General features: G+C 38.3%; 1 protein-coding gene across 14 annotated transcripts in view; it reads left to right on the top strand.

Annotated features, from left to right (window-relative positions):
- PARD3 (par-3 family cell polarity regulator) overlaps positions 1-24606 on the top strand; it is a 653831-nt gene that overhangs the window by 428848 nt on the left and 200377 nt on the right. For 5 of the 14 annotated variants that reach the window (XM_059404384.1, XM_059404381.1, XM_059404380.1 and 2 more), the window contains 4 exons: positions 4171-4322; positions 5380-5424; positions 10305-10532; positions 23830-24061. In XM_059404384.1, the coding sequence (XP_059260367.1) occupies positions 4171-4322; positions 5380-5424; positions 10305-10532; positions 23830-24061 (657 nt within the window). The remainder of the gene's footprint in view (positions 1-4170; positions 4323-5379; positions 5425-10304; positions 10533-23829; positions 24062-24606) is intronic. The other 9 variants (XM_059404392.1, XM_059404389.1, XM_059404387.1 and 6 more) reach the window with 4 other exon arrangements.

Below are 24606 nucleotides of genomic sequence, written 5' to 3'. Positions count from 1 at the left end.
GGTATTAGATCAGAGGGGTCTGGGGGATCATTGTTGATTTGTGTTAACATTTTTTAGAGGTGATTTTAGCAAAGTCACCCTCTCCCCAGTCCCCTTCCCCCACTCCTTACAAAACCACATGAACATCCAGCACATGTACCTGGGAATTCTGCAGATGTTCTCTTGGAATAGTCTCACCTGTTTGTTTGGATCCTTGAAAAGTCTGTCTCTGTCTTGTCTTGTCTTTCTTTCTTCAAGAAAAAAAAAAAATTCTCTTCCTGAAAATACAGGATTTAAAAAGGAGCTATACTCCAGCTTGCATGATAATAGCGTATCCGTGAATGAGGTTTTTGGCTCAACATAGAAGGGGAAACCACAATATAAAGTAAAATCTCATTTGAAATCCACAGATGCTGTTCCATTCACTGCTGCAGTTTGTATCTGTTTTGGAGAGTGAAAGCAGCAACAGGGAAAGTAAGGGTTAGTTATTGGCAGTATTCAACTTGGGGACAAAAGCCCTCGAATTTCCACGGTGGTGAGGATTGTGAAGGTGGCCATAGGAATAGATCTGTTTGGGGCCTTCTAACGCACTGTATTGGTGAAAATAAATAAGGAACTAGCAGAAATTGATTGTGGCATTAATTTCCCTAAGGGCATTGATAAAATGGGGAGTACTTGTGTGATTTTGCTGTGGGGGACGTGGAGCAGGGGAAGGAATATGAATGAAGGGTTATCCAAACAAGAATGGCAGCTGTTCTGAATCACAGCAGAAACTGTAAGCTTTTCCAGCCTGACAATATCTCCCTAATCCTTGATGAAAATGTTATGAAAACAAAAGGGCAATAAGACAGGATTAATAACTGGAATTTTAATAACATTGAGGGTCAGGATATGGTTACATTCTTGAAAGAATCAGCTGTCAGTTTTGCAATCGAACTTGTTAAGTATTCTAGTATACTGTTTATTGTGTCTGAAATTAGTTTAATGGGTATATTGATAGGGAAGAATTAAGTATGTCATGGTTTAAGAGTATTTAGTTATTTTAAGACTCTTATTAGCTCACAAACTCATTTGACATTTTAAATTGTGTATGTTTACAGTTCACTGAGCCATCGTGGAAGGTGAATACGTCAAGTGGCTGAACTTTTGTTAACGAATAGGATATACTTTTTTCAATCCGTTAATTGATTTAGGGAATATCAGCAATGTTTTTAAGAAGAAACAAGGCAAAACAGCAGATTCTAATCTTAGTGGCAACATAATTCCAAGGATATGAGATCAGTTTAAAAAATATGCCAGTATGTGGTTTTCAGATAACATTGGCACCAACAATATTTATTTGAAAAGGCCCTTACCAAATTTCTATTAAGAATGTATTTCAGGAGTAGAATGATTGAAGGGATCAGCTTTCAACAGATGAAAGAATTATTCTTACTGAAAATATATAGAGTACGCTGTTGCAAAATTGGATCATAGTTCTTATCATATGGGTTTTTAGTTTTCACTTCTAGGACTGTCTTTTCCAATTGGGGTGTATGTGGAAACTACAAGAATAATGTAGTAAGCATAGTGGTATCTGAATACTACTACATATATATAATACTCAAGCATATATAAATTTAAGAAATATGTCTAAACAGTACATAATTATGTGCATACTGCAAGCTGTGGCTGTAAATACATGCATACACACACACGCACACACACATGCACACACATGCATACACACACATACACACATGCATGCACACATCCATACATGCATATACACACGCACACGCGTACATGCACACACACACATACATGCACACACATACATATACGCACACACATGCACGCACACATACATACACAATGCACACACACATGCATACACACATACATGCACAGATACATACATACACAGTATGCAGGCATAGTAGTATGTGAAGGAGCCCCAAAGGTCTCAAAAATGTAGTCAAAATTTCATGGAAAAAAAGGTGGCATATTAAAGATGGAAAGATGTAATATAGAATGCAGAGAAAAGAATGTTTATTTGGACATAACATAGAACTTTACCAAATAAAGTTGTTCTTGCCCTGGGCTGAATTCCCAGTGCCCATGGAATACATCTTCTCTCTTCTCAGTACTGGGACCAGGACAAGGGCGAGGCAAGCCAGGTGCCCAGGATACAAACTACAGGCAGGGAATCACTCCCAGGTGTGCACTCTGACCTCGCACGACCGTGAGAGTGAGTGCTTTCTTGAATTTGGAGTCGTGGGCACCCACCTTGTCTCATCCTGGGGGCCCCACTCTGTGCTTGGTGGAACAGATTGGGAAGGATTGTGCAGTTCCCCTGTGTATTCCCCCTATCTATGTCTGTTATCATAATGTGTATTAAGTTGATTATTTGAGACAGACAGTCTTTGTGGGGTGATAATAGCTTACTTTGTACCGTGGTTTGCAGTTTACAAAGGGCTTTCACATTATGTCCTTGAAGTCTCTCACTGGCCTTTCCAGACGGGTGGGGCCGCTCTCCTGTTTATTGAGCATATGAATACACGTGGGCCCGACACATTTCAGGTCACTTAACCTGAGGGCGAAACATTTCCCTTGATGTCTTTCTTTTTACAATTTTTGCTTTAGCTCTTCTCTCAGAGCCAGCTATCATTTCATGCGCAGTAAACTGCAGCTACGTTTTTGATGGATATCCAAACCAGATCTCTCTGCTTTACCAGTATGGATGGTAATTATCTGCGGCCATAAAGGGTAGAGACATTTGCTTCCATCAGAAGCATAAGGCAGGCTATCAGCCTATAAACTCAGTTCTGTAAACTGAGCTGATGGGGTAGACGCGGCCCCCTCACCTTCTAGTATGTTTAGCTCGCTGTGGAGGCATTTTCTCCTCACCGGCCAAATGGGGAGGTGGCTGGGTGCTAACACAGGAGAGTGGTGTGTGTACTCAGTGTGCCCAGCACAGAACAACCATTCTTACTGCATGAAACTATGCTCAGAACACTTAAGTACTTTTTTAAAGCGTTTACAGATTTTTACAAATAGGAGTGATTCTATGTCATCCCATGACACGTCCCCTAGGAAAACTCTTCCGGGGGTGTCCTGTTTCCAATGATCTGCCGTGGGTTTCACCATGTCTGTTTGAACTACTGTGTTGGTGTCGCCAAAATCAAATATCATCCGGGCTTAGTCGCGCTATTCCCGCCTCCCTCCAATACCAAACATTCCCCCATCTCCGCGTCCACAGCTTTGGCTTGGTGCATCTGGTGTAGTATTTTTTCTGTAGGAACGTGCAGAGAACAGAGATGGTTTTGTTTTTATTTTTTTAACTTCGGTCCCCAGCACAACATGTTAATCAGAATAGGTTCTAATAAAGGTGTGTTGAGATGGTTTCTTCTTCGTTGAATAAATACTGCTGAGAAACTGCATTCTCATGAAACCACATACCACAATGGTGTTTTTTCCTTCTTTTCTGAAACACAGGATAATGGATATCAAAGAAGACCAGGATATCTAAAGGCTGTCTAAAAAAGACCATACTCTTTTTTAAAATTTTTACTTGATTGCAGTTCATACAGTCATTGTTTGCGGCCAGTATTTGTATTCATATATGAAAGTCTTCCTCAAATATCCAATCCTCCCCATGTCCAAAAGACTACCAGCCTTATTTTTTTTTTTAAAGATTTTTATTGTATTTATTTACTTTAGAGGGAGAGAGCCTGTGTGAGCAGGGGGGGAGATTGTTGGAGATCAGAGGGAGAAGAACAGGTGGATTCCCTGCTGAGCGCAGAGCCCAGTGCAGGGCTTGATCTCATGACCGTGAGACGATGACCTGAGCCAAACCAAGAGTCGAGCGCCTAACTGCCAGAGCCACCCCAGCACCCCCATCTGCCTTCTTTTTGTTAATCACTTAGAAATAATGATGTATAGGGGAACAGTGCGGAAACTGAAGCAAATCAAGAAGGCGAGAGAACTCATGTGGAGAAAGAATTATTCTAAATGTAAATAGAATTTTGTATTTTCCCATCACTTCCTATTCAGCCACAGGTTTTTTGTTTTTGTTTTTGTTTTTAATGAACTGTATTTGTGTTAGTTTCAGCACACCTTCTTACGCACAAGCGTATATGTTCTTTCCTGATGTTGGATGTCCTCTATTTTTAGTAAATATTTTTATGTTTGTTTTTCTCTTCACACCAGCTCTTTGAGTCCAGATGTTGATCCAGTTCTTGCTTTTCAACGAGAAGGATTTGGACGCCAGAGTATGTCAGAAAAACGCACAAAGCAATTTTCAGATGCCAGTCAATTGGATTTCGTTAAAACGCGAAAATCAAAAAGCATGGATTTAGGTAGTGAGTACAATCTCCATGAATCTTTATCTAAATAAGGTTTAGATGCTTTCAGATTAAAATTGATAGTCCCAAACACATGTCTGTTTACTTTAAGCAATAGAGAAAATAAATGTGAAATGTGGCAATTTGGCAAAAATTAGTTTTTCTCTGAGTTTAAGATAACCATATTTATCATAAGTGGCATGTTTACATAATGTGCAATATGTTAACATATATGTTTCCTGATGATAAAAGAAACAAACACACACATCTCATGCTATATTCCTGCATCTTTATTTGAAAAGATGAAATGTTTTAACATCTTGGTTGTCTAAAACCAATTTTTGGAAATAGTATTTGGTTGGCTGTGGGATTCTTGAACTAGAAGGAGAAGTATTGGAGAGAAACCATTATCTCAATCCATGTGTAGAATTTGGTTACTTCATGATATCTTTGTTTCACTCCTATTCTTTAAGGTTTATATAATAGAAACTCTTACGTGTTGATAATTAAGGCATGTAATTGAAGTAATAATTGGAGAGAATATTTGTTGTAGAAAGTATTTGGAAGCAAATGGGAGGAGGAAAATAACCGTAGTTGTTCAATCAAACACCAATCAGGTAGTGTCTCTTTTTGAATCAAAATCCACCAAAAAGCAAACAAACAAGTAAAATAATTAATTATATCTATAAACCGATCAAATGATTTACAGAACCTTTGTTAATCAACTGTAACTTATTTATGCTGTTCTCTGGTGGCTGTTTGTACTTCAAGACTAAAAGCATTAATTTATCACATGCATAAAAGAAAAATTTGGCGATGAATTGCCTTGGCTAATTATGATATGCTAACTTATAAATAACACACGTGTCTGTGAAATGAAATGACTGGCATTTTGCATGGAGACACTGCTTCCCCCCCCCTTTTTTGATTATGAATGTTTGCTTGATGTTTCATATTATTTGCATGAAATATTACCTAAGAATGATCACCTAACTGAAAAGATCCGGGAATGGTTGAAGCATGTTGGGCTGTGGGGACTAACTGTGCTAACCAATATACATTTACCTTTTAACAGTAGCTGACGAGACTAAACTCAATACAGTGGATGACCAGAAAGCAGGTAAGAATGGACAGTGAGACTGTTGCCATAGAAACTGTGGTCCAAGGAGCTGATCATAATTATAGAGCTGCCAATCATATTGCGTGTAAACATAAATATTCCAGACTTGCATGGATGCTTTCATTGTAGGAAATCAAATTGTACAGGAAAAGAAAAATTTTCTGTTAGAAGGAATACTAAGTGCAAATATAATTAGTGTTTCAAAAATGCTAAAACAACCTAGATTTTAATAGTATTTGTGTAGAAATGTTTTGTCACGATTAAATAAAAATCAAAATCCTGAAAACAGGATCTCTTCTAATAGACTCTTAAGTATCTAAGTCATGTATTAGATGACTAGCTTGATGTCCAGACAATGATCCTCAAAGTGGTGATTTTGATTTGAAAGATGATAGCATAAATATAAATATTTTTCACTGATGGACAGTGTCCAGTAATGCTGTCTTTAGTTGCTCGGAAAACCTTAGTTCTTCTTCAGGTGCAAGAATTAGCTCATAGTTGTCTGATATGGAGTTAGACTAGACAATGCACACAGCTCCTTGTCTTGACTTGACTTTGTGAACCTATTCTAAAATTTTCTTTTTTTTTTTAATTAACTCATTAGGACTGTTTCTCAAATGCTGTCTAGATCATTATGTAGCATCAATAATCAGATTATATTGAACTGGGTTTTTCATTGTATTAGAATTTATTTTTATGTTATTTTATAAAAATAATCATAGGAAAGTCATCACGTGTAATTAAAGTAATGTGCTTTGTACAGTGGTGCATTTATGATTTATTATTATAAGTTTGGAATAGTGTTTTAATTATTCTAGATCCGGTATGAAGTACTCACATCACTTAGCACTAATTAGCTTCAATTCACCTTTTTAACCTGCAGTAGTAATTAGTTTTAGCCTGCTTGAAAAATGTGTATCCATATACATATGTAAAGATTATTGTGGACAAGGTTGGAGTTTTTACATTCTGTAGAGTAAAAGATACATTCTAAAAATTACATCCAATAAATCATAAGATTAACTGTAGTGGAAGGCAGTTAACTATAGCTTCAGCCATTATTATGTAGTTATTTCTCTGATCAAACATGAAATTCACTGAAATTCTGGAACAGGGCTAAAGAGAAACTATTTGATAGTTCATATATGTAAATTAGTAATTAGTTTTAGAGTTAACAGTATTCATTACTTTTAAAGAAGTAAGCCCTATCCAAGTTAATGTTCATAAAAACCAACTCGAACTTCTCAGGTTAAAGAACATGACTTCATATACTATGCCAGTCAGGTAAAGTCAGGAAAATATTTAATTTGACCAACTCACTTTTACTAAAAGGAAAAGAGCATTAGTGCAATTAAAAAAAATAATGATGATGATATCCAGAGTTTAATTGGACACATAAAATAACTTTCATGGAGAGGAGGCAGATTTTATAATCTAATTCAATCTAATTCAATTTTGTGTTTTTATTGTGGTTTAAAATGTTGGATCCTAGATAAAACCTTTTTCTTTTTTTCTTTTATTTTCCCCACTATGCACCCTTGATCCTACCAAAGTAAACTAGAAAACCTTGGGAAACAAAATTATTACATAGACATCACAGTACCTATTTTTTGGTCTGTTGGTTTTAAATCTACATGAATAAAATGTCTGAAGTAGATCCTTTCCACCCTGAAATATTGGACAGTGAGCAGATTTAGTTATTTTTCTTTCTTCAGTTCACTTGAATTGCTAAGATGATCATGATTTTACAGTTCAGTCCAAAGGTTTTTGGTAGAGCCACAGTGGCATTTCAGCACAGATCATCTGTCTAGCCATAAGCCTTTCATAATGAAAATGGAATTCCATTCCCCTTTGCCCTTGCAAAAGACATCCTCTACTTTTTTTCGGCAAGAGAGGTATTAGTAAGTAGTAGAAAAATGGCCTAGGGAAACAGTATGATTATGATTTTCCCCTTTATTTCAGATCTAAAGTTCTTTTTTGATATTTGGGGGTAAATTTTCTTTGTGAATGAAAAGAGAGAATAAGAGGAGAATTGTGTTTCTAACAGTTTAATCTTTGGATATAAAAAATAAGCAAAGTGTCCTAATGAGCTGACTTATAAAGAGCTTTAGAATATTATTTTAAAATTAAAAGATGTTGATTTGTGTGTGCTTGTGTGTGTAAATAAGACAAATTTTTGCCCATACTTTATATAGAGAAAGGCGTTTTTAATTTTCATCTCTAGGAAGTGCTAAGTGTATAATGTTGGGGTTCTCAGTAACCATCACTCAGGAATCTTAGCATTGCTCCTTAACAAAATCTTTGTTAACAGCTTCTTTGACAAATGTCATACTTAAATGTATCATATCCATGTTACAAATTAGAAGTCTCTTTCTGTAAAGGACCAGATAGTAAATAATGTGGGCCTTATAGACCAAACAGTTCCTGTAACAATTACTTCCATTCTGATGTAGCATGAGAGCAGCCATGGAATAGAATGGGCGTTCCAGATTAGGCCCATGGTTGGCTGATCCCTCTTATAGATTCACAAATTACAAATTATGACTTTTTGTATAACCTTTTACTTTAAGAATTTTCAACCATACCTAAATATAGAGGTAATAATTCATTGATTTCCTATATACATAATACCATGGCCAGAATGTTACATACTACAGTGTTACAGTTTCAGAAAGAAGAATAGGTAGGTAAGCCTTAAATTATTCTTACAAAATATCTGTTGCTTATTTATATTTTCATCATTGTTTTTTCCACCAGATTTGCCTTTGTTTATGTATTTTAATATATACATATATATATATTCTTATATATGTACATAAATATTTATATGCATGTATATATAGACATACACCTATTGTAATATTCATGCTATTTCTAGATTTCATTATTAAAATGTTTAGTGCTGTGAGTATAATAAGTCAAATCTCAGCTAACTTTTCATAAAGAAAAACTTAATATACCTGAGTGATGTTTTTATGAAAATCTTTACTGGAAGCATGAAATCTTTATTGGAGAAATATAGATAGATACAAACACACACACACATACACACACAAACACACACATGCTTTATGCTCACCAAAAAGTGCCAAATATTTGCCTGATAAGTGACTACAGAATTCAGGTGTAGCTGGTAGGTTATGAAAATTGATATGCATGAGTTATTCAGAAAAAGAGTTCCCCTGTGCTAATTCTAGGAAATATAAAGTAAATGTCTCTGCCTACGAGTGATCTTCTCCTATTCTCTTTGACTTCTTGATTTCTTACTTTTTGTTTAATTCTAGAACAGAATTCATTTTCCTTCCCGTGACATGACTTTTATGAGTATTTAGAACATGATCTTGTCAAAAATTATAGTGCTATCAAGAGAAAAAGTAAGATTGATCATCCTAGAAAAAAACATTTCATGGGAATTTTTGTTATAAAATAATCAAATATATACAATCCTGCACGGAGAAAGTTCAATAAATCATCTTTTTCTCCCAAACACAATAATTGAGGGACTATTATTTCTTCATTAGAATCATCTTTCTGCCTTTCTGCCTGTGTTACATTTTTGACGTATTTATTCTAACTTAAAAACTGCTACCCCATTGTGAAAATGAGGTGGGAGATGTAATGTAAATGGATCTTAAAAAGATAATTCTTGTTTTGACTCTCAGTTTAAACTTTTATTCTGAGCCATGCAAAGCCCGTGTCATAATTATTTGCCTTTTAGGTGATACCATATCAAGGCTCTGCCTTAATTATTAATTCACACGTGAGCTGGTGACCCCATGTACAGATAAACGACCTGCTCTGTTCTACCTTCCCATTTTTTCGTACCTGTCTTTTTAACAGCGTAAGTGACGAGCTAGTTCTGAAACCTGGGCTGACCAGTGGTGGTCCAAAGCTGGTATTTTAGTCATGGAGTGGCAGACTTCATCTGCCTCTGAGTGCCAGGTCAGGCAGTGATGGATGCGGCTGTCTTCCTCGCTCAAAGAAATTCATCTTGATTGCCTTCTAAAGCGTGGTGCTACTGGTACTCTCTCCGGGCCCCCCCTATATCCTCCAGAAACAGCCCCATTGTTCATTCTCCCAATTCTCCCCTGCCATCCTCCTGAAATTTTCTTCGTTAATTGTTAAGTTTTCTTCCTCCTGTTCCTCTGTTGTTCCTCGAGAAGCTATTATTACTGCCGAGCCTGGAGACACACGTACTCATGTTCAGCTCCTGAGTCTCTCCTCCTTCACGGCTCCCTAGTGAGAGCCCTTATGTAATTTGTTTCTATTCAGATCTTGCATTGCTCTTTCCTGAGAACATGAATATTTCCCAGAATCAGGTTTCTGTCTGGTGCCAGGGTGCCCTAATTGACTCAGTGACGAGTAGTCTTTGTGCTCGTTTTACTGACTGAGCTGTGTGAAGCCGTGGTGTAATGAGGAAGAGAATTCGTGGAACTCACTGAGATGAAAGTTTAAATTCTGCTGTAAATAATTTTGAGCTGTCTATAAATGATTTCAGTTAAGTTACAAAGCTTACGTTTGGTTGCTTATCCTAGCCTTCTCATCATCCCTACTTTTCAAGTAAGCTTCTGGGTTATTCTAGCTGGTTTTGGTTATTTACATACTTGGAGCAAATGATTTGACCAGCAAATGATTTTAGCTCTCTTGGGCTAAAAATGGAGACTAATGAAAATAGAGAAAGTAGACTAAATTTAAAATATATTTGGAAAAAATTAAAATTGGTTACGATTAACTTTATTTTTATAACATTTCCATCCACACTTTAGAACTCAGAGAGTGAATAATTTATGTCCCTGATGTTTTCCACAGTCCGTAGATATTCAGGTATGTAATTTTCACCACTAATTCTAACTAACATTTCATTTTTGTAAATCTCCAAGGCTCCCCCAGCAGAGATGTAGGCCCTTCCCTGGGTCTGAAAAAGTCAAGCTCATTAGAGAGTCTGCAGACGGCGGTCGCTGAAGTGACTTTGAATGGGGATATTCCTTTCCACCGCCCACGGCCGCGGATAATCAGAGGAAGGGGATGCAATGAGAGCTTCAGAGCTGCCATCGACAAGTCCTATGATAAACCAGCGGTGGATGATGATGATGAAGGCATGGAGACGTGTAAGTTTATAATGTCTGAAAGAATAGCAATTACAGACAGCTTGGTAGAGTAGCGGTTCTTAAAGTATGCTTCAGGGAACCCTAGGGGTTCCTGTTATCCTTCAGAGGGATCAGTGAGGTCCAAACTTTTCATAATAATAAGATGTCATTTATTATCTTTGTACCCTTGTTTTCTCACGAGGACACAGTTGGGTTTTCTAGAGACAACAAGTCATTTGATACTGCAGTAGATTGAAAGCAGAACAGATAGAAGAATCAGTCTTTTCAGCCAGATAGTAAAGAGATTTGCACTCACTGTTTTTTGAAAAAACAATGATTGTTTTATAAAAACAATTTCTCTTAATATAAATTTTGTTTTTTATAAAGTAATTAATATTTTTAGGTCTTCTCAGTTTCAATTCAGTAAATAATAATAGAGATAATCCACGTAAAAATTATTTTTTTCCTTAATAATTTTTAGGAATTTAAAGTTATCCTGAGACCAAAATGTTTGAAAATCGCCGCTATAATGTGATATCTCCAGTGAATATATGTAATAATCTATGCTTTTGAAACCGTAGTTTTATTTTTATGAATTACTCTTGCTTTCCTTGATCTTAGCTGGCATATTTGTAGATGTGTGTATTTCAAAATTGCAAAATATTTTAAGCTAAGATTATTGAAAGTCAAAGGTTATTATGGGTGAGCAATATATTTTCTGTAGAATATTGAGAAAAAAGTATTATTTATAAGTATGTTCAGATGTTACAGAGCACTATCTTTATAGTTAAACAGTCATGGCATAAAAATAACCATTCTGTTGGTTTTAAAAATCAGAAAACAACCTTAGTATATTTACTTAAAAGAAAAAGGATTTAAGAGTCCGAATAGTAAAAACTATTGATTAACTTCTGTTGTTCATAATTACTGCTCTATACTTTTATAATTCTATTGGACTTGGAAGTTCAAACACTACTCTGTGCATCTAACTGGTGTTAGAGACACTATTGCTCAAAGTCCAGGCAGAAACCAGAGATAATTGAAGTGGATTGTAATTTACTTGCAATTTAACTTTTGGGTGAACTGCTCCTGTCACAAATACCTAAGGAAAATTGCAGTGGGGAAGAAAAGCTTTAGATAAAAATCATACTCTGTGGGGACTGAAAGAAAAATCATATAGTTTTTGCTTGTCGCACATACACTGGTTTTGGGAAGGCGAATACCACCGTCATCACGTAGCAAGCGAAACTTCCGGAGGGCACTGCTCTGCCCCACCCCCGCCTTCCTGCCCCTTCACCTCCTTCTCCATCTAAAGCTGGATGGAGCCTTTTCACTCTATCCAGCCAGTGATTTTCAAATGTATGCAACCTCTTCTTGCCAGATGAAGAACATATTTCCTATTTTTGCTGCCAAGTCTGGGCTCCAAGATCCTGAGTCATACGCGCTTTCAGCCTTCTTTTGAGTTTTTTCCCGCTCTATCAGTGGTTCCTCTCCAGCCTAAGCAGTATCTCTCATGCAGCCCTACTGTGGTAGCATCATGCTTCTGCCTGTCCTGGGTCTGTATTTAATGAGACGTATGGTACTTTGGCCCCTCACTCTTAGTTCTTTTTTAAGCTTCTACAGTTTCTGATGCTTTTGAATTTTTTTCTTGTTCTGGTTAAAATGTTATTTAAATTCACTCATAAAATGTAATTTTCTCATCTATAACACTCATTTCAAATGCATCAGGGGATGGAATGTATATCAGTACAAGGCACGTGTTTAATTCTGATAGGGACAGCTTTCAGAGTTTCTCAGCCGTGTGGATAGACAACTAAATTTGTCCCTATGTCAACTCAGTTTCCTTTTATAATTTGAAATAACTGGTTTAAGTACATCATGTTAAAACTTTTTCCTTCAGCTGCCATTGAGACAAAGACAAGCAAATAGACAAGTTACATTTTGTAAACCAAAGGGGACGTTCTGGACGAGAGATGGGGAAAGACCTGTGACATGGGCATTTGTAGCCATGAGCGCTATGTTGTCCAAAAGGCCTGATTTTATCATTTTTTTTTCCCCTCCCAGAGCAGTCTGTTGAACTCAGGTTACAAAAGAAAAAAAGAGAGAAAGAGAGAAAAACAGATATTGTACATTTCAGACTTCCACAGTCCGAGTCGTTGAGGCGGCATTAGTGGAGTGGAGTGAGCACTGAGCTGGGATTTGGGCGACTCGCGTCCTAGTCCACATCCTTCTGACGAATTTGGGATTCTGGTCAAGTTATCTAAAACCTTTGAGCTTTAAGTTCCTCGTTGGTGGAACTGAAGATTGGGACAACTGGATCATTGATTCTCAAAGTTGTGTATTGTGACCTCTGGTCAGGAGGGGGAGCCTCAAGGGGTTTGGGGGGAGTCCAGAAGTCAGGGAAAGGCTGAGTGGCCGGGACTCTGCTGTCACCCCTTGAGGGTTGTTTTTTTTTTAAGTTACTTTTAATACATTTTGGTTGTCTGTACATTTTAATTTTAGTAAAGGGTAGTTTACAGTTCTTTAGAACATTCTTGAAAAGCTCTGGTTTAGATGGTTTCTGAGGTCCTCTGTAGTTTGGCCATTCCATGATTCTGTATACCTGCTCACTTACCTGCCTCAGTCCTGCCCGTGAAGCTCTCTGACCTTCTGTAGGGCCCACGAAGGGAAACACCACCATGTCTGGTTTAGTCCTGCCTAACCAAGCATGGGGCCAGGCCGATCAGGGGATTCGGTGAATATTCATTGTATCAGTGAGTGAGCTCCTGCTTGACTAGTCCCTCTGCATCCCTGTGTCTCTGCGAGAGAGAAGCGGGGCAGAGACTTTCACTCTGTGGGAAGAGGGGGATGGTTGTGTCACGTTGCCAACCCTCTTTGTGCTCCACGCGGAACCTGCACGCACCAGACTTCTGGTGCCTAAGCAAAGTCTTAAAAAAAAAAATGCCCCTCCGATCCAGTGTTACTCCCGGTGAGCATTAGACTGTCCCCTTCACGTAGGACTGGATACAAAAAGGTGTTCTGTGGCTCCAGCAGCGAGGAAGGTCCAGCTCATTCCACTCTTCCTTTGGTTTCCTAAACAGCGTCCTTTTCAGAGTCTGGCTTCCGGATTCTCATGGCCTGGTCCACACACGTGCTGTCACTGTGGCTTCCCAGCATCCGGGTGCTTGTTTCTGGTTGTACTCCGCATCCCGCCTCCCAGGGCACCGTCCTTTGTGGCGAGCGCATCTCTCTCTTGCCCCTGTCTGTGCTCTGGGGGTCTCCGGCAGACCGTGCTTTCCTGTGCTGTGGTCCGACGCCCTCACAGCCGCCGGTGGCAGGGAAAATGCCCTTTCGCTGCTGAACGGGGCTCTGAAGGGAGGAACACTGTCCTAGCAGACAGTCCTTTTGTTCCCCCACCAGTGTGCCCCAGACGTGTGGGCTCGGAGAGCGGGCTGTCGTCGGAAGGCCGTGAGGCCGTGAGCCGAGGCAGGGGACCCAGACAGACAGCCCCCGGTGCTGCTCCTGTCCCTGTTTCCTCCTCCCGCCTGAGCCCTGCAAGTAAGATGCTGAGGCATAGGCTCGCTTGATGGCTCTTGTCAGTTGGGCCGAGCATCTCCCTGGTGACTGTATTTCATGGCTCCGAACAGGCTTGCCTCTTCTCTGCGGTGTCGAAATCATGGCATGGGCACAACAATGGGGGCCAAGAGACCGGGGCGGGCTCCATGTGGTATCTGGTATCTGTCATCTTCTGTAACACTTACGTTCTTCCTGTGGAGATGGCAGAAGCCAGCGTTTTTGTCTCTCATTTAATCCATCTGGCCTCTCCGTGTTGTGTGTGTCTGTCTGGATCAAGATGGAGCTTTGTATTCTGGGACCCATTATCTCCGAGGCCCTACCTGGGCTTGACAGGTCAGGGCATCCACAATCTGCTCCCTCTTCTATGCAAATTACATACCCTGCCTGGCTCTCAGCACGTGGCTTCTACCTCTCCCAGAATAAATCAGTTTCTGTTGCTATGTGCAACAACATTGCTTTGTTTCCTTCTTGAAAAATATATGGCCCCATTTATTATTTTTTTTTCTTTTTAAAGTTGCCAAATTGTAAGTCTTTCTATCAACACAGAAACTGCTTTTTGTGGGGGTCAGGTGGTAAAGCATAATGAAACCAAAAACACTCTTATTAATTGTACCTATGGATTTTAAGATCTAGTTTACAGTTTTAGATGTGAAAACTGTATGCCTTGAAAACAGAGACAACTTGCTTGCTTTTGAGTAGTTTGCCCACTTTTCTTGTAGTCTCTTATCAGGGTATAAGAAAAGACATAGCTCTATAAAATATACATAGCTTAGGTGAACCCTATGAGATTTGAAGAAGGTAAATTTATAGGAGTAAGTCAGCTCATATGAGGGATCCCTGGGTAATTTTTTTTGTTTATTAGTTATAAAACAGAATATCGCAGTTGATAGCTCAGATTTTCTGTGGTCGGCATTCTGCACACTCGTAGGCACTTTCGGCACTATGTATTCCAGCAGAATATGCAAACTAGGTCTAATTTTATCTAAGCAAAACCCATTAGATTATAGAAAATCTGCTGTGACAATTCAGGACATGGGTTTCAAAGTCAAAAGTACTTCAAAAGATTATGTAGTTGATTAATATCGATAATTGGATGTTGAGCTATAGAAATTTTTGTTCCAGAATTGTAGGAATAGCCTGTCCTGTGCTTTTAAGCCAATTTGAATACTTAAATATCACCTGCAGTTTAAGAAAAGGAGCTTTGATGAATTTTAGGAAGTTTCTCCATGCAATATGGGTGTAAGCGGGTAAAATAGCCCAAGGTGTTAGTTCCCCTTCTATTTGTGGGTGAATATTAACTTAAGTAAGCTAAAAGTACGATGAAAAGTCACATCTGAAGTGTTTGAATTATAGAATCCTCATTTTAACCACTTTTTGATAAGAAAGAAGTATTTAAATAGTTGACCAAGAGCACACTTGGGAAAAACTGAATCATGCTGAATGTATACTTTCTGATTCATAGTCCTGTGATTTTTCTAGAATACTAAACTTCCAAATGGGAAAGCCCCTACACTAAAACTACTTTAAAGTATGTGAGTGTGTGTTCGCCCTGTAAGTTCCTGGGCGCCATGGGGTGGTTCAACCCACTGGATAAACCGATCCTTAAGAAGCAATGTGGTTAAGGGCCATTGTAGTGCATGGGTTATCATGGCACCAAAGGTCAGGGTACCCACTTAGCCTCTGTGGACTTACAGCAGAAGGGGAGGTAGCGAGGAAAAGCCGCCCCAGAAGAGGTCTGAGTGGAGATGAGTGGTGTTTCCCGAGAGGTCTTCACCTGGACATGTAGGCAGCAAGTGCATCAGAAAGACTGTGGACCTTCTCTGGGTTGCCATAGATTGATTAAGATTGATGTGTGTAGTGTAGGTGACAGCGTAATGAGGAATACGGTTTAAGATGAAAGTAGAAGACAAATCACAGACAACCTTGTTTAAATTATTTCTGTTTTATATGAAGGGCCTTAGAGAACCATTGAAGAATTTCGAGTAAGTGTGATTGCTGGGGTGGTAGGACAGAGGATGGTTACCAGGGATGTCATGGTAAGTGAGCAGTACTGGTGGCAAGAAAATCAGTTATATGTTAGTAATGCGATCATCCAGGTTGAGTAATGATGCTTGGCAGTGCCAAAGAAAAGGAAGAAACTGCATTTACATGCTTAGCATCTCACACATAAAGATGGATGATGATGATGTGATCTTTCTCATTAGCACTTCCAGGCTCTGAAACTTCGAATCATCATCGTACTGTGTAATCACTCCATTACCAAGCTTTCTTAATTTTTCCCCATGAAATCTACTAATTTCACTCCTTCTGTTCAATCTAGCCAAATCCTCATTATTTAATATCTAAAGTTATTGTTAGGATCTCCTGATTCTGCTTTCTCTAGAAAACTCTGTAATCACGTTCTTATTCTCAGAGTCCGTCAAGCCTCCCAGCTCATTCTTGCCTGGAGTATGTAATCTCCATGAGCTGTGTCTTCTTCCTCCCCCTCAACCCTACCCTCTCATGGTACGTTAGACTATCTGCCTTCTTCAGGAAACTCCTTCCCAAGCACTCTAGTCTTTCCTTGACTTTCTCAAGCCCTAACTGATTATATAGGATGTATCTGAGACTTTATATTATAAAGCATTTTTTTTTTTTAACATCAAGAAGATTTTGTGGAGTCCCCAGTATGGACTAGCTTGATAGTTTAGAACACTGGCTTTTGGGGGATAGTGATTTTGATTTCTCAATAAATAGCAAAATAGAGCATTGCTAGCCATTCACTACTTTATCATATTTGCACATGGTAGTGTTGTTATTTATTTTTGTTTTTGTATTTTTTTCACTTAAAAGAGTCAGAGTAGTGACCTGGAATCTCTTTCCTTGACACTATAAATCATATTCTGTGTAGTGTTAGAACATAGATTCAACACCACGCTCATTCCATGATTAAAAGTAAAATTTTTAGTGATGTTCCAACAGTAGAGTGATGAGTGCCACCATTTTGGTTGTGTAACCAATCCATTCTGTCTGTTGAAAGGAACACTTCCAGCTTCACTACATTGTCCCCATGGACAGGAAGTAGTATCCATTGTAGACCATCATTTGAATGTAAAAATCAATTAGATGCCAAAAGTTAAAATGCAAGGGTTCAGAAAATTGAGGGTATGACCCTCATTGTACTTATGTGTTCTGTAGCATTCTCTTGGGAAGGGAAGGATAACGGAGATGACATTCTACCAGCATCTTCAGGAGCATTTTACCTATTTAATTTGGAGTGACGCTAGAATATAAAGTAGAAACAAAAAATGAGTTTTGTTAATAAGTCTTCAGTTCTTTGGAAGAGTGATCTTAATTGTTTGTGTCCACTCTTCAACATAAACAGTTATTGTTGTTGGTTTTTTAAAATGAACTAAATATACTTTAGAGTGTTTTTGGAATCATCTACTTGACCTGTCTTCCAGTTGCTGAAACCACCTCTGTGATAGCATGTGGCAAATGTCACATGAACTCTTCTGTCTTTCTTTTCATAGTCAGACTCTTGGTTATTCATCATATCAGTTATTATTCTCACCTCACATTTTAGGATGTTAGGGTAGAAGCTTCTTAATTCTTCATGTTTTACGTTTGGTGGCAGCTTTGTAATTTTTTTTTTTTTTTTTTTTTTTTTTAGCATTTTGAAAAAGCTAAATTATCCCTTGCCAAGAGCTCATCATTCTAATGTTAAAAGTCAGAGTCCAGAAAAGCAGATCCTGTTATTCGACACCATCTGTATCACTAGCTGTTCATTTTCCACATCTTTCTTCCTTTTCAAAGTCAAAATACTCTACTAAAATAAGAAACAAAAAGAATATTTATATCCCCAAAGTTCTTGAATCCTGCATAGGACTTTGCAGTGCCCGGGAGTCTAGTCTTCATTAATTTTTATCACTTTTTTTTTTTTAACCTAAGATTAATCAGTAGAAATTGGTAGGGGTTAGTGGATTTGCTAAGTCTAGTGAAATTTTCCAATTACTCATGTCTCATTTGAACTTACTCATTTTAAGTTTTAAGAAGATAAATTCCAAAGACTTAGTCATCCTCTATACAATTACTCCATTTAATTCTTTGTCTTTTAAAATAAATTGTAAATTACTCAAGAATGTGTGGTTCCCTCATTAGGTATTTCTGATACCTAGGGTAGTCCTTCATAAGTAAGGAACAGTAAAGGATAGTTTTCCATGTGATTGACTATTTGTTCATTGTGTCGTTCACTCAAGAAATAATGATGCTTCTTTGAGCTGTGACCTCAAAGGAAAGGACTTGTTTACTGGTGATGAAGAAGTAATATTATCATTCTCATTTTGTGTTTCCCTTTTTATACCTGCTGAACAGTTCATTTAACTCTAGTAGCCAGTCTGAACAAATCATTTAATTCTAGCAAAGTTGTCACCACTATCCAGAATTACATTTAACTGCTAACTCTTACACTTGGGATAGATTGTGTATCTTTCATAGCTACTCTAAAGTTTGATTTACACAATGTACCTATTAGGATGCTTTCAGCTGCATTTAATAGAAAATCCAACTCAGAGCAACTAGAACCATAAGGAAATGCACTGTCTTATGTAGCTGACCTCTGGAAGTTGGGCAGCTTCAGAGACCATTGGGTTCATAGCCCAGCAGGGTTACCAAAGATCCCCCATCTTCCTGCCCTTTTGGCTCCATTATCCACAATTCAGCTTATCCAAAGGGTAATCATAGACCTCAGAGGCCTTCTGCTTTCTTGTGTATATCCAACAGTGGGGGGTGAGTGCGCTATCTCCCCAAGCATGGAGTGTTTCTATGCAGGTTGACGGGGCCATTCTCAGACTAGTAACACTGGAAATAGTAAATCAAGGGGCAGGCACCCATAGGTTGGTCTAATGCTGAATTAACATGTTGGAGCTAGACTGCGTTCCTGAACATGGTCAGAGTCCCAGTACGAAGAAGAAAGGGGAAAATGGATTGTGGATAAGCAACCAACAGAAATCATTAACAGTATCAACAGTAACAATGGGGAAGAAAATACTCTCAGGTCCATGTGGCTTAGAGTCAATTTTTGATTGGAAAATGTTTGTGATAACTAGATAGAAGTATTTGTTTATGTCAGGAGCTGCAGAACTTTTTCAGTTGAAACCTAACGTCATTTCCTCCATAGTCATTAACATATAAGTGCCCAATCTTTTCTGAACTTCTTGGTGACCCAGTCCTAACATGATACCTTGCAGAATTAAGTAGCTTAATTTGTAGCATGGACTAGAATTTTAATTGAGCTGCATTTGCATCTGTTGAAAACATGGTAATTAGGTATGTTTTAATTGCAGAATGACGGTGCTGCATTAAAAAGAAATGAGCAGCTTCGCGTTAAACCTTCTTCAGAAAGAGAAACTTAAAAGTATCTGCCTTCCTAGGTAATCATGTGGGAAAGTTCAGTGCATAGAGCAGGTTAAAATAGGCAGAAGTGTTAGTCAAAAATAGAAATTTCTATTTGTTTGGAAGGAAGTAATCATCTTTCTTTGTGTAGGCTATCTGCAAAAGGAAATCAAATAATGTGTCAAGATGAGCAGAAATAAGGAGAAAAAATGTAAAACATAGCATTTAAATAGATCATCTAAGTGTAAGTTTAAGTTCTTGCATTGTAATTTATGGCGGGAACACAATCGATCAAACCATTTACTACTAATATATTGCCAGTACTTTTCTTACTTGAAAAATTGTTTATGTGAATTTTTTTGTATTTTTTTTAAGTTTGAGGGAATAAAAGTATTTTATGTACCTCATTATAAAGGTAGTATTAAGTGTACAAGGATTGGTTGTAAAACTTTAAAAAATAATCTGACTAGTATTATCAGTGACCTTGAATATACATATTTAAAACAATTATACATCTGTAACCCATTTATTTAACTTTTGATAACCACCATGATTCTGCATGGGGACAGGGTCAAGTGAGAGATCCTTACTTTTTTTTTTTTTCTATCATATGTTTTTAGAGTTCGAAGTATATATACTATGATACTCTAAAAGAACATCTTATGTTTGTACATATGAAGCCACATATTGCTAAATATTTTTAATTAGTTGGCATTCAAAGGGATTACTTAAATCAGTACACCCCCAGAAGAGTTTCTGTGATAATGTATTATCTAAATTAGAATGTTCCGAATAAGCATAAAGAATTCTCAAACGTGCAAGTATCATTTTAAAAACAGTCCACTTGCTTGGGGCAGGAAACGGAGCTAGGATTTTTGATTTTATAAAATGAGGTTACAAAACCCGAAGTTAATAAATAATTTAATACTAATTTTCTCTGTTTCACCCAATTTAGAAAATAAGTTGTATTACATACACCAGAAAATTATTGTGAGCATGAAAAGAACTGGCAACAAATCTGACTTCAGCATATAGTCACTTGTGAAGGCACTGCCTTTATTCTGTTACTGAGCCAGGAGCAGACATATGCCCCTTGTACTTCTGCCAAAACTATTAGGCAGAAAACTAGCAGAACTGCTACTGATACTTCCATTCATGATTTATGATAATGGTTGTTGTGGAAGACTAAGTCACTTACATTTATTGAGCTCATTTTTTTGTTTATAGTTTCAGATATTGGAGAGGGCTCTAAAATCCATTAGACAACACGTGTAGCACTAACAATAATCACATGAAAAGGTACCAGCAACTGATGAGGGAGCAAAAACCAAGTACAGTGAGCCTTCCTGATGTTGTAGCTGGGGTGTGGCTAGTTTTGTCACTCTCAGTTAGAGGAAAGTAGGTATTGCTCTGAACCTCGGGGAACAGGGATACCCAGAGATTGGAGGAGAGTTTGGTTGGTTGGGATAAAGTCATGCGTCAGGCTTAGCCACAGTCCTTCCTCTGCTGTCCGCGTCTGCCTGGCAGTCCTCATTTTAGAAGTTTAGAGAATGGGAGGCAGACATGTGGTCACACCACATGGGGAGTGCAGTAATAAAAGTTTATACCAAGAGTTATGGAAGGATGGGTAAAGGGAGGCTTGCATGTTGGGAATTTAAGAAGATTGACTAGCATCCATTTAGCTATCTTGAGTGGACCAATAGACCTAGTTTTTACAGTTTCCGAGAACCTCTGATTGCTATGTAACTATTTGCATGATTATCTCAAAGTTGAGGCCACACCTGATCCCCAAAGGGCTGAGACAGCAGTTGGTGACCTGGTGGAGAACAGGCATGTTTACAGGGTCAGACAAGGCACTTCAGACCCGCTAAAGCGATACTTACATTCTCCTGGGAGACTCACGTGTAAAAAGGCTACATTATACTTGGCACGTCTTTGGCCTAGTTGACCAGGATATTCTTTTTTTTTTTTTTAAAGATTATTTATTTACTTATTTATCAGAGAGACATCACAAGTAGGCAGAGAGGCAGGCAGAGAGAGAGGAGGAAGCAGGCTCCCCGCTGAGCAGAGAGCCCGATGTGGGGCTCGATCCCAGGACCCTGGGACCATGACCTGAACTGAAGGCAGAGGCTTAACCCAGGCCACCCAGGCACCCCTGACCAGGATATTCTTTCACTGCTCTGTGTAGACCACAAAAAAATGAGAGGAAAAAAAGCAAAATTTTAAAATCTACTACACCCTTGGAGCAGGGGAGTGGTTCACAATTAGATCACCCAGTGCAGAGGGAGGCAGACCTTTCTAAAGGCATTTAAGTCACTGGTCGCACCTTTCTAAGTCATTAAAGTCTTTCATATACATTTTTGATCTGGCTTCTTGAGTGATTTCATCAATATGAGCCACAAGTCACAGCATTAAATGAATACATAGGATTGACAGTAGGTTTCTGAAATACAGTGCTGACCGCTGGAATTATCTTCTGGGCAGACTGTGTAATGGCTGGGTGATAGATTACCTCAGTGTGTGTTGTGTGAAGCATGGAATTGCGCAATCACAAACAGAGTTGATGAAAGAAACGCATGAAGGTCTTGCTGAAGTACAATCATATGGGACATAATTCTAAAAAGAGTCCTAGCCTGGGAGTATGCTGCCCTCAAACTTTACTGTTTCCTCAGCAAGAAATAGGAGTTGTTGGTCTGAATGACCTCTGAAGTACCTTCCAGATTTAGAAACGGTGGTGCTTTTATTCTTGAGCTGTACGAAGGCATGACCTGTTGGCGTGAGAAATATGTTGGCTCATGTTTTTAACCAAATGTGTCAACGAAAGGAATTGTACACTTTATTTTGGTATCATGCTAAGTAGCTGAATTTTTTTTAAACTGTATTACCTTGTAGTGGTCATGCCATTACTGATCATCTTTTCCTCAGATTTGGGAAGGTTTACTAGCAGAACACTAAGATACTGAGATTGTTTTAACTGGCCTTATTATACTTTGATATTGTGTATTACTAACTCAAGTGTCCCTTGGTGTTGGAGAGGCAAGACTGACTTTCACTTGAAGATATATTAACTTGACTTAGAGGTCAGTTCTTTGTGAAATATTGGGAAGAGGCTTAACTGTTCTATTTGGTTCTGTATAAGAGGAAGCTCAAAAACATTGATTCCTACTTTATTTGTTGATGCAGGAGAATAAAATGACCTCAGAAGTCAATGGAAAATCTGAAGCCCCAATAATTCTTATTTTATTGGGAAGAAAATCTTAGGCAACCAATCTCAAAAAAGATTTATGAGAGTGGCTCTTAATATGTATATGTATTGTTTCTTACTTAATATAGAAATTGTTCTAATTCTTTTGGTAGGTGGAAACCTACTCTAGTTACTTGTCATTCTTTCAGATCAAAAAGTTTGAGGTATTGAAGTGCCCTTGGACCATATGCTTGCTGAGTGTTGGTTCAAAGGATAGGATATTGTTATCACTAAGTAGATCTTTTATCTGCAGACTTCAAGGGAGTGTGAGGTTATTGATTTACACATTTTCATGGTTTTATCCATCTTTGTTTCCTTGTCATGGTGTAGATGGACATGCAGAATTATTTAGGATTAGAAGATACAGTAGCATTTGCTTATGATGTTGGCTTTATGCAATGACAGCATGAGGAAAAGTAACAGGCTGTGAAGATCCAGTCTTCTGTTTGCAGAAATCACAAATGGACATATTTGGGAGCCTGAAGAAAGAAGTCCTTGTGCTGGTGTTGGTGTGCTTACTAGTGAATGGTGTAGTCTCACAAATTAATGAGGGGCCAGAGTAGATCTACGTTATCCTTACCTGCGAGGAAAGGAAGCACCAGAGGAGGAGCTGCTTGTTTCCTTTGCATTTTGCAAGTACAGTACACAGGAGCCTTAGGGATCCACGCTGTGTGATAAGCGCCTACTAATCCCAGCCAGCCATGCATAGCCTGTATCAAGGAGGATATTACCCTAGTGAAGGAATCAACATCTGGCCAGGAAGCTGCTTGTCTCTTACCATTGGCACATGATCTTCACATAGGAATACCTATGTGCTTAGTAGTCATCCATACCACATGTTCAGTTCTCATTCTCTTCAAAAGTAAATAGCACAGGGGCGCCTGGCAGGCTCAGTCAGAGGAGCATGGGACTCTTGATCTCGGGGTCATGAGTTCAAGTCCCAGGTTGGGTGTAAAGATTACTAAAAAAGGAAAAACTTAAAAAAGCAAAAACTAAATTAACATTGCAATCCCCATTGATAGCAGGGTCAAACAACGGTAGAAAATGTAGGAAAGCAAAATCTGCATGTGTATATTTTAGCCTCTTTGACTTTGTTCTTTTGGTTCATTGTATTCCTCATCTGTTTGTGTTTGTTTCCCTTCCAAGTGGAGGAAGACACAGAAGAAAGTTCAAGATCAGGGAGAGAGTCTGTATCCACAGCCAGTGATCAGCCTTCACATTCTCTGGAGAGACACATGAATGGAAACCAAGAGAAAGGCGACAAGATGGATAGGAGAAAGGATAAAGCTGGCAAAGACAAGAAGAAAGACCGAGACAAGGAGAAGGACAAAATGAAAGCCAAGAAGGGAATGCTGAAGGGCTTGGGAGACATGTTCCGGTAAGTCTTTACCAACCCAGAGCAGATCATCCCTAGACATACTTAATCCAGAATTCCAGAAACACAGACTTGAAAACACTATCTTTGAGTTCGACCAGAAATGTTTTCTAATTTTCATTCTTCGCCGTTGCACTTGTAATTTCTCAGGGATTTCACTTGAGTCATTTCAGACCCTTGTAGCAGCCTTAAAGATGTTTTCTTGCCAACCATGTAAACAACGGTGAGAGGAAGGAAGGACATGTCTTCATGTTAGCTGTGCACAGAGTAAAAGCCCCGTGGAGACAAAGGGCTATTAAAGCGGTGTTTGTTCTTTTGTGTGTGTGAACAATGGTTCATTATTTAAATTTAACATAGAGCTCAAGTTAGTGGTAGCATTTAAAGGTTCATTAATAACAAGTCTAATAAAAAATGTTACAAATAGAGCTTCAATTAAGCTGTGTTGATTAATTTAATACTTATTACTTCAGTCTGTAAAGATTTCATTAAATGTAGTCTCTGGCTGTTTCCTGACAGTTGTTTTTGTGTCCCTAAATTATACTCCAGGA

This window comes from Mustela nigripes, chromosome 6, assembly GCF_022355385.1.
Source record: "Mustela nigripes isolate SB6536 chromosome 6, MUSNIG.SB6536, whole genome shotgun sequence".
NCBI lineage: Eukaryota > Metazoa > Chordata > Mammalia > Carnivora > Mustelidae > Mustela > Mustela nigripes.
The sequence above is the reverse complement of the archived record's forward strand: the minus strand, read 5'-3'. Positions and strand labels throughout refer to the sequence as shown.